This window comes from Penaeus chinensis, chromosome 36 (genome assembly GCF_019202785.1).
Source record: "Penaeus chinensis breed Huanghai No. 1 chromosome 36, ASM1920278v2, whole genome shotgun sequence".
Lineage (NCBI taxonomy): Eukaryota > Metazoa > Arthropoda > Malacostraca > Decapoda > Penaeidae > Penaeus > Penaeus chinensis.
The window spans coordinates 29,436,639-29,447,187 of NC_061854.1; the positions used below are offsets into that span (position 1 = coordinate 29,436,639).

Consider the following 10,549-nt stretch of genomic DNA (forward strand, 5'->3'; position numbering starts at 1 on the left):
ATTGTACCCTAATAAAAGTCTTCTAAAAAAGTATTGTCAATTAGCAATTTCCTACAAAACTGTACATGAGATGGAAAAAGGAAAGCATAGAAGCATGCACTAAGCCTCGTCTACAAGATCAAGCAGTGCTTGCTGGTCTTTCTCCAAAACAATGTTCAGACTGCAAAATACACTTGTATTGCTGTCCACAGCATCCAAAGCCAGGAAAGAGCAAGAGGTGACCATCCGGGGCCATGTGTAATACAGTGAGCATGGTGTTTGACAAGCATGTTAGTCTAACCTGGTACTTTCAGTAGGCGATGAGATAGTGGTGTTCAGTGATTTTTTTTTATTGATAATTTTCTCCTGCATCAACATCTAAGCTCATTAGTGGGGTATTTGACATTAGGGTGAGTCTTGAAGGCAAAACCCCCAGGTAAGAATGTGCTATATGACATCAAAGGTCATATGGCACTATGGTAAAGGATAATAGCGAAAAGGGTTAGGCATGAGAATGATTAGGGTAAAGTTACTGGTTGAACAGTACTAGAGGGTAGTATAGTAGTGAAAAGGGTAGGGAGGGGGAGCTGATGGGGTATAGTATAAGGTAAAAGTTGTTAGAAGAGGAAGGAATTAAGGGAGTAGGGAACATTATGATAAAGTATTGGTGAAAATGGCAAAAATGAGTTAATGATTAGGATAAGTGGACAGAGCAAGAGGATGAAAAAAAGGAAAAATTAGAAGAAAAGACCATACAAAATTTGTTGAGGCAAGAGCCGAGGACCAAGGTAGGGATGATCCCCTACATTGGGCCTCAGTCCACGTCTCCTAAGCCCTCCCACGGCAACAAGGGATTGGAGGTGGTTCAGTGATTACTTTGGTCAAAACTTGATCCACCACCAGCATCCCCTTAAGGCAGGTCCACACAGACAGGAACATCGGCAGGCGACTGTAAAGGTGATGTAACAGGCGAGAAAAGGGGGGGAAACTACTTGTTACTTTGTCCGCCTATAATGCAATCTCTGTGCTCCACCTTGTGCCCACCGATCATGCCCGCTTATGTGGACAGGCGTTTAGGCCCCATCCAGAAGAATGGGCAGTGCCCATCAGCCAAACATTGTAATCAACTTATGTTCCAAACCAATGTTTAAGGGTTAAGGGAGGTTGGCTGGCACAAGTGTAGATCTCTGCCCTACGTTTACTAGACCACCACTGCCTCACCATAGATGTGTCTGCCATGTGTCGTCAACAGTGTGGACAATAACATAGGGTGACCTGTGCTAGTCTATGGCTGCAGACTGCTCTATCTGGTAATACTGCTAAACAAGCATGAAACATCCACATCCACCATTCATTTGGATGGGGCCTTAGTGGGGTACTGTTGGTAGTGCCATTACACTACCAGTAACTATCTGGTTACCTAGCCTCAGCATGGGCATGCAACTGGTTTGCCTGTGTACATGTCTCAACAGGAAACCTACTAGTTTGTGCCTGAAGATCCTGCTCCATCACAAAGACTAGTCTTCACATTCAAGTGTACTGTATTTCTAGGCATATTGTTTGACTAATGGGCCTTGTGGGAATACTCCCACCATGCATTATCTGTAGGGAGAGTTTACTTTAGGCACATTGTCATGCACTCAGTTTTAGAAGTTAATCTCATTTGAAATTTGCTTTGGCTCATTTTAACAATAGCTAGTAAGACCCATTATACCTCTTAAAGCAAGATTTCCATGCTGCAGAATGCATTTGCTTTCTCGATTCATGCAATCACGAGTGAATAAAAATTTACGCATTAAAGTCTTCTAACGTATTTAGTATACAGTACTTATGACAATGCTATGGTTTTCACCATGTATGGTTTTCATTAAAAAAAAAAATGCCTAGTATATAACAGGTATTCTTCAGGCAGAGTGATCAAAGTTTGAAAAAAAAAATCTTTAAATACAAGATGGATGTGTACTGCATGTAGTCAAAAAGCTGCTGACAAATGCACAACTCTTTAGCAAGGTAGGTATGGAATATGCTACACTGTTGCTTTGTGTACAATAATTTGTGCAACAGAAGTTATCCATTCCTTTTCTGGTTGAAACCCAGTTAAATGGCATTGTCTATTGTACATTTTGCCATCTGCATTTATTCAGGAATTTATTCAGACAAATTAAAAACAATCTGTAATTTAACTTTAATGAAAAATTTACAAACAGTTTACATGATAAAATAGCTCTCCATAACAATTTTTATATATTTAAGTCTCGGGTATTAGATGAATAATGAAAATAAGGCTTTCAGTTTTGAAAAGCTAACATTAATCTTTAACAAACCCAAGACTTCGAATACAAATTTTCAGTTTACAATTTGGCCAAGGATACCCTTCAGAACCAGTGTTGCGAATGATCAAATATGGTTACTCCATGGTGTGTATATATATACATTTTTAACAAACTGCTTCAATAAAATTTCCTTTTGTTTATATTATGTAGATTTTTCATTAGAGCTTCCTTAAATCTTGATCACTGGAATGTAGTGACTACCATTCAACAATTCCGCTGGACACCACTCGATTGGTTTTCTTACAATGCAAGGCAACAATTGAGGCAAATGCTCAATGTTGCATCATAAATTAATAATCTGCCATACAATTCCTTTGAAAAAAAAGGAAATTTCTTTACATACACTCCTCTTGGCATGCATGCAAAGGCAATCACTATTTGGACAGGATACAGACACCAATCAGAACATTCAAAAACATAAAATTATGTATATATATAAAAAAAGTTAACTGAAGCCACCCTAAAATACCTCGCGTACAGTACTATACCAGAAACATCAACAGCCATTTCAGCATAAATATTGGTTTACATACCCATAAACAGCTGGATAAAGTTGAAAGCTAACAGATGCATTACAGAATTTGATTTCACCTTGCCAACAACGAAAAGTAGCCAAATATTAGAAGCACCAAAAAGCCAACCTTTAACAGAATTAACAGTTCATCATTCTGAATTAAATTCCGGTCTTTTGGATCATCCAGCCACTCTCGGTAACACCCCCAAATGAACCTGCCTCTAGTTATTCCCCAACTTTCAAAAGTTTCTGGAAATGGCTATTAATGTCAATTATCAAATCAGATCTAAGCTGAATAACAAATTAACAAAAATCATTAAGGGCAGCATTCTCACCTGGAATGACAAATACAAAAATATCACTTGCTTCAATCACACACCATTCACACTTTCCAAAGAACTTCCGTAAATATTCCTTAAAGAATTTTGTGGGAAATATAGAGCTCTCAATTATGTACATGGAGGTTAAATTATTTGACAGAAGAAAATCGTAGGCTGTATTGATTATCTTCTAGTACCCCTTTTATAAGCAGGTGTCCTGTTTTCCCATTTACGAAGAAGGCTGGATCAGAAATATAAACATTATAGGAAGTCCCATAGTCCCTTCCAAGGGGTACTGAAAACTGCTACCATGTTGAACTGTCCCAGGTCGAGGTTCTTCAGATTTTTTTTCTCTTCCCTCCCACTCCCACCCAAAATACCCTCTTACAGACTGACTTTTCAGTCAGGTACCACAACCTTTACTGGATTATCAAAGTTGCAATTTAGAAAATAATGGTTTGACCAGTTCAATCTAGCATCCCCCCCCCCCCCCCCCGAAAAAAAAAAAAAAAAAAAAAAATCTGGTAGTAATCTGATTGATGTCCAGATTTCACAGTAGCATGACAGACCATTCTTATATCCTTCATAAATTTGATCAAGATAACAAAGGTGCAAATTTAGCTGAACTACAGCTATGCAACTTTAAAGAAACATTGGTAAGAGAAAATTTACATCTTAACTATCACAGTAACAAATTAATCTTACTCCAAATTATATAATTCAATTTCTTGACAATTCACATAGTTTGTCACATTTCTAATAGCTGTACAGTATCAATATGTAATCAAATTAACCTACATTTAACAAAATATCCTAAACTGACTGATATGCAGCAGATCGTCGGCGGCGTCCTACAAGGTAAGCAATCAAGACTATAACCACCAGGCCAGCCAGGGCACAGCCCACGGCAATCGGCACAATATCGGAGGTGTTATCAGCCGTGCAGTGAACAGCTAGAATAAAAAAAAAAATTAATTAAAAATAATGGTTACAACTGCCAATTTCCCTAAAAATATTTGACATTTCTCCCAATTTTTAAGCAAGTAAATACTGGCATCAATCTTCTGACGTAATACTTACAATCGACGAAGTCCTTTTCTCCAACAATTTCATTGTATGCTTGAATCTGGATGTTAGTCAAGTCAGATGCCAGAGGAAGTTCGTACTCTGCCTTATCCAGAGTTCCAGTCACGTTGAAAGCAGACAGATGTGAATGGCAGTTGAAACTACGGTTGACATCAATTTCAAGAGGACTGAAGTTGTAGTTCATCACAAGATCCAACTTTTCACCTGCAAAAGCAACTCTAGTTAACATTTATGCTGTCACAAATCCTTATGCCTATAAGGTATTGTTTCAATAAAAATATTCTGCAATCTGCACTTGATTCCAACTTTATAGCAATATATTTCAAGAAAAGCTCACTTCTACAGGTGTTGTCATCTAATACTATTTTCAACACCAATCTATAGTAATTTCCATTTAGATTAGGCTACCAGCACATTAACATTCAATGTGATCATCATCAATGTACAACTGCAATCTAGATCAATTCACCACAATAATAATTTTGAAAAAAACTCACTTTATAATATGGGTAACAGTGATAATTAGCTTAAGCTTGGCTTTCAATTACTAAAACGTCACATTTTACTAATTTGCAACAGGAAAGGTTATGAAATTGATTACAGAGCACTTCAAGAAAGTTGTGAAATCCAAATACAACACTAAGAATGGAAGAAGAATGGAACAAGATTTTTTTTTTTGAACTCTTAACCCCTTGGTGACACGTGTAGAAATCTATAAAAAAAAAAAACTACGATCTGTCAATCAGTGGCAACACGCCGACTTTGAGCACTTTGGTGCGCCGCTGCACACCACATTTTGAGCGGTTTGTTATGATGTCCAGAGACATGACCCGTCGGGAAGGGGTTAAAGAGGTCCCATACATTGTAAAAGCTTAAATGATTTTTACTAGTTCTGATGAACTAGAATGCAACATGTTGCAGTCTTATTCCATTCATAGCAGTATGTTTTTTTTCTTCTACTGACTATTTAGACTATTTAATGCCAATAATAGTCATTTGTAGACAGTGGCTGTAAGTAATTTGACCTTCCTCCCACAGGAAAAGCTCAAATGGTGCAACCAAGTAATGGAATTTGCATAAACAGCAAAGGTCAACTAGACAACTAATCATTTTTTTTAATTTCTGTAGTTGTAAACTATTAATATCAAAATTATACTGTATACTATTTTAGGCATACAAGACAAGCCATACTAATCAATTTATCAATATCACTAATTCACAAGAAACAAGGTTCTGCATGTATGTTCTGGGCCACTGAAAAAGTTTGCAATACATCAAAAGTTCTTGGAATGGTTTCCAAGATTAACCAAAGAAAATTTTTGTCCAGATATATAATACAACATACAAGCCAACTTCAAACCAAAATTGGGATCACTTGTGCAAGTTTTACAAACAAATTCACTCAGTGCTTAATAAGAGGTCTAGCGAGTAACAAACCCATTCAGTTAATCAACAAAAATGAATATAGGCAGCCTGCACTACAGAATTAGATTTCTTAAGTTTTTTTTATTTAAAGCCAGAAGGCTATTATTTGATTAACTCCTCAGTTGTAATAAAAATGATCAGGTTACTTCAGCATTTTCTTAAGACTACAAGGGACAATTTTTTTGTCTCAATTCAAGTGATTTATTTAGGTGCAAGACTTTTCAATGAGATTACATCACCTAACTGATAAGCTATTGTTTGTCATCTTTTGTTTCACTCAAAAATGGAATGTAGTATCTTTCTAACAAGTAGTATCATTCTGAAAAGTTCTGCAACACTTACCATAAATAGTTGCATTTACAAAGTTCTTGCCCATGAATACAGTTGCTGTAAAATTGATCAATGACCACAAGTTCTTTGTCCTGTTGAAGGTCATTCTGGTTGAAGAGGTTTCATTCACAGCACCCCAGGTGATCTCGATGTACTGTTCACCTTCAGTTCCATTGCAGGACCCAGTCACAGTTCCTCCATGTTCTGGGACAGTCACTGTGACCACTTCAGTTTTCTGAAAAATTCAACATTGTTAATGGAAATCAAATTGGTAACAAAAGACATACAAGTAAAAGCTCACCATAAATTCTTGTTTCTCTTATTGCTGTACAAAGTGGTCATACTTGTAAACACTGGGTCCACAGCAGGGAACTTACATTGGTGTTTGTAGTGTAATTGACTGTAAAGGAGATGGTTCCCTGTACCATAACACAGGTGACATTATTCTCGGTAACATTATAGTTGAAGTTCGTATCAGGAGCTGAAGTGGTCACTGGTTCTGGGGTGGTTGTGGTTGGCTCTGGCGTGGTTGTGGTTGGTTCTGGTGTGGTTGTGGTTGGTTCTGGTGTGGTTGTGGTTGGTTCAGGAGTGGTGGTAGTTGGTTCTGGTGTGGTGGTTGTAGGTTCAGGAGTGGTAGTGGTAGGTTCTGGTGTGGTAGTGGTAGGTTTTGGTGTGGTAGTGGTTGGTTCAGGAGTGGTGGTAGTTGGTTCTGGTGTGGTTGTGGTTGGTTCTGGTGTGGTTGTGGTTGGTTCAGGAGTGGTGGTAGTTGGTTCTGGTGTGGTTGTGGTTGGTTCTGGTGTGGTTGTGGTTGGTTCAGGAGTGGTGGTAGTTGGTTCTGGTGTGGTTGTGGTTGGTTCAGGAGTGGTGGTAGTTGGTTCTGGTGTGGTTGTGGTTGGTTCAGGAGTGGTGGTAGTTGGTTCTGGTGTGGTTGTGGTTGGTTCAGGAGTGGTGGTAGTTGGTTCTGGTGTGGTTGTGGTTGGTTCAGGAGTGGTGGTAGTTGGTTCTGGTGTGGTTGTGGTTGGTTCTGGTGTGGTTGTGGTTGGTTCTGGTGTGGTTGTGGTTGGTTCTGGTGTGGTTGTGGTTGGTTCAGGAGTGGTGGTAGTTGGTTCTGGTGTGGTTGTGGTTGGTTCAGGAGTGGTGGTAGTTGGTTCTGGTGTGGTTGTGGTTGGTTCAGGAGTGGTGGTAGTTGGTTCTGGTGTGGTGGTTGTAGGTTCAGGAGTGGTGGTAGTTGGTTCTGGTGTGGTGGTTGTAGGTTCAGGAGTGGTGGTAGTTGGTTCTGGTGTGGTTGTGGTTGGTTCAGGAGTGGTGGTAGTTGGTTCTGGTGTGGTTGTGGTTGGTTCAGGAGTGGTGGTAGTTGGTTCTGGTGTGGTTGTGGTTGGTTCAGGAGTGGTGGTAGTTGGTTCTGGTGTGGTTGTGGTTGGTTCTGGTGTGGTGGTTGTAGGTTCAGGAGTGGTGGTAGTTGGTTCTGGTGTGGTTGTGGTTGGTTCTGGTGTGGTTGTGGTTGGTTCTGGTGTGGTTGTGGTTGGTTCTGGTGTGGTTGTGGTTGGTTCAGGAGTGGTGGTAGTTGGTTCTGGTGTGGTTGTGGTTGGTTCAGGAGTGGTGGTAGTTGGTTCTGGTGTGGTTGTGGTTGGTTCAGGAGTGGTGGTAGTTGGTTCTGGTGTGGTTGTGGTTGGTTCAGGAGTGGTGGTAGTTGGTTCTGGTGTGGTTGTGGTTGGTTCAGGAGTGGTGGTAGTTGGTTCTGGTGTGGTTGTGGTTGGTTCTGGTGTGGTTGTGGTTGGTTCAGGAGTGGTGGTAGTTGGTTCTGGTGTGGTTGTGGTTGGTTCTGGTGTGGTTGTGGTTGGTTCAGGAGTGGTGGTAGTTGGTTCTGGTGTGGTTGTGGTTGGTTCAGGAGTGGTGGTAGTTGGTTCTGGTGTGGTTGTGGTTGGTTCTGGTGTGGTTGTGGTTGGTTCAGGAGTGGTGGTAGTTGGTTCTGGTGTGGTTGTGGTTGGTTCAGGAGTGGTGGTAGTTGGTTCTGGTGTGGTTGTGGTTGGTTCTGGTGTGGTTGTGGTTGGTTCAGGAGTGGTGGTAGTTGGTTCTGGTGTGGTTGTGGTTGGTTCAGGAGTGGTGGTAGTTGGTTCTGGTGTGGTTGTGGTTGGTTCTGGTGTGGTTGTGGTTGGTTCAGGAGTGGTGGTAGTTGGTTCTGGTGTGGTTGTGGTTGGTTCTGGTGTGGTGGTTGTAGGTTCAGGAGTGGTGGTAGTTGGTTCTGGTGTGGTGGTTGTAGGTTCAGGAGTGGTGGTAGTTGGTTCTGGTGTGGTTGTGGTTGGTTCAGGAGTGGTGGTAGTTGGTTCTGGTGTGGTTGTGGTTGGTTCAGGAGTGGTGGTAGTTGGTTCTGGTGTGGTGGTTGTAGGTTCAGGAGTGGTGGTAGTTGGTTCTGGTGTGGTTGTGGTTGGTTCAGGAGTGGTGGTAGTTGGTTCTGGTGTGGTTGTGGTTGGTTCTGGTGTGGTTGTGGTTGGTTCAGGAGTGGTGGTAGTTGGTTCTGGTGTGGTTGTGGTTGGTTCTGGTGTGGTTGTGGTTGGTTCAGGAGTGGTGGTAGTTGGTTCTGGTGTGGTTGTGGTTGGTTCTGGTGTGGTGGTTGTAGGTTCAGGAGTGGTGGTAGTTGGTTCTGGTGTGGTTGTGGTTGGTTCTGGTGTGGTTGTGGTTGGTTCAGGAGTGGTGGTAGTTGGTTCTGGTGTGGTTGTGGTTGGTTCAGGAGTGGTGGTAGTTGGTTCTGGTGTGGTTGTGGTTGGTTCTGGTGTGGTTGTGGTTGGTTCTGGTGTGGTTGTGGTTGGTTCTGGTGTGGTGGTTGTAGGTTCAGGAGTGGTGGTAGTTGGTTCTGGTGTGGTTGTGGTTGGTTTCTCTGTCTGTGTCATTCTCAGTAATATCGATCGTAGGAGGACATGCAAGCATGCATCTACCATAAGGAATGCCGTTTTCCACATCAATTTTTTTAATAATCCCCGTGAAAAATGCAAGTTCAGTTACAGTCTTGAGCTAAAATGTAAAATATTGCATTGAGATTCGGTTCTTTTTTCTGGATTTCCCAGGAGTGGCTGGAGTAACAGGGTTGTCACGTTCATTTATAGCATTTTGAAATAGTAAAGAGGTTCATGCAGATTATGTGAATAATTGAAAAGAAATAATGGGTGGCTGTGTGAAACAAAAACTACTAAAACAAAATAGTCTTAGAAAAGTTTTTTTCCAACTAAAATTAAGGGATTGAGGTAAACAGGTGAGGTTCAGTAAGCCTAATAAAGACTTGAGTGACCAAGAACTTGAAGCCATACATGTTCAGACAATACTGACAAAAAAATAATTGGTTGGTGCATGTACCTAGTGCTAATGAGGCAATACAGTAAGAAATGAACCAACTGTACTTTTGTGTACTTTTTCAATAGTTTAACTCCAATTTTTAATTAAATTAACAATAAAGTTCCTTTTAATATGGCATGGCATTTCAGATCACCAAATTTTGAAGGAAAGCATTAAAGGGCAACAAATTGATGAATAACAGGTCAAATTAGAATAGAGTTACAGGAAAAGAAAATCGATAGCCTTATCAAGATTAGTATTGGTATGACGTCTGTGATAAAGAGGATTAATGTTACCATGAGTGATGCATGCAGATCAAGGGAAATAGACACTGCCATCTTTTAGAGTATGAAGTTCTAAGCAGCACAGATTAAGCTGTTCCAAACTAATAATATCTGAAAAAATTGAAATATCTCCTGCATATCTCTGCTCTGAGAAAGTCCACAATGCCCTCACACAGCCAGAGTTCTTAATGTCAGTTTTCTTTAAGTTGGCATGAAGTATTAATAAAAGGGGGGCACAAGGGGGGGGCATTACCCTCCTGACTAGGGAATAAAAAAGATGGCAGGAAAGGCTAGGTTTGGATTTTTGGTTTGCATGATACCCTGGTTTTAGGACTTCATCTCCGGAAGTGCACTGCTCTTGGTAACAAATACCATTTCCATCATTTCATGGTAGATGTGAGGCCGCAGCAACTGTATCTGTGCCGTTTAGAACTTTATGTCCTACAAGATGTCAGTGTCCATTTCCCTGTATCTTTGTGCATTGCTTGGTAACATTAATCCAAGAGATTACCAAAAAGCAGCACTAGCAACAATTGCAGATGCACTGATACAATGAATGATAAAGTTGGGCAACAGCACATCAACTGAAGTGACAATGACAACCACCCAGTGAAAACCATTTGACACTTGAATCATTTTCTTTGACTGCAAATCATTGCACAGTTAATCTACACTGTTTGGGCTTCAACATTTTACTTAGTAGTTTTTACTCATTTATAAACCTTCTCAAATTAGTGATAGATTTCCAAATTTTTCACATTTCCATTCTTCCTTTAGCACCAAATCTGGCATCACTTGAACTTCCAACTATCACGTCACGGGCAGAAAACTTAATAAAAACAAACCATATTTTAGTCTCCACCTGAGCATTAGGTTTCATCCCAACCACCACCTAATCTCTTGTTCTATATCATGCGTCCCCATTGAGAAAATCAGGTGGGTATTCTAGGC

General features: G+C 40.5%; 1 protein-coding gene across 1 annotated transcript; it reads right to left on the bottom strand.

Annotated features, from left to right (window-relative positions):
- Positions 1 to 2,152: 2,152 nt before the first annotated feature.
- Positions 2,153 to 9,291, bottom strand: LOC125044914 (platelet glycoprotein Ib alpha chain-like). The gene is made up of 6 exons (XM_047641876.1): positions 9,262 to 9,291; positions 8,921 to 8,996; positions 6,365 to 6,696; positions 6,000 to 6,222; positions 4,227 to 4,436; positions 2,153 to 4,099 (listed from the first exon to the last, which is right to left on the bottom strand). The coding sequence occupies exons 1-6, from the start codon at positions 9,289 to 9,291 to the stop codon at positions 3,960 to 3,962; spliced, it is 1,011 nt and encodes a 336-aa protein (XP_047497832.1). The 3' UTR covers positions 2,153 to 3,959.
- Between the last annotated feature and the right edge of the window lie 1,258 nt (positions 9,292 to 10,549).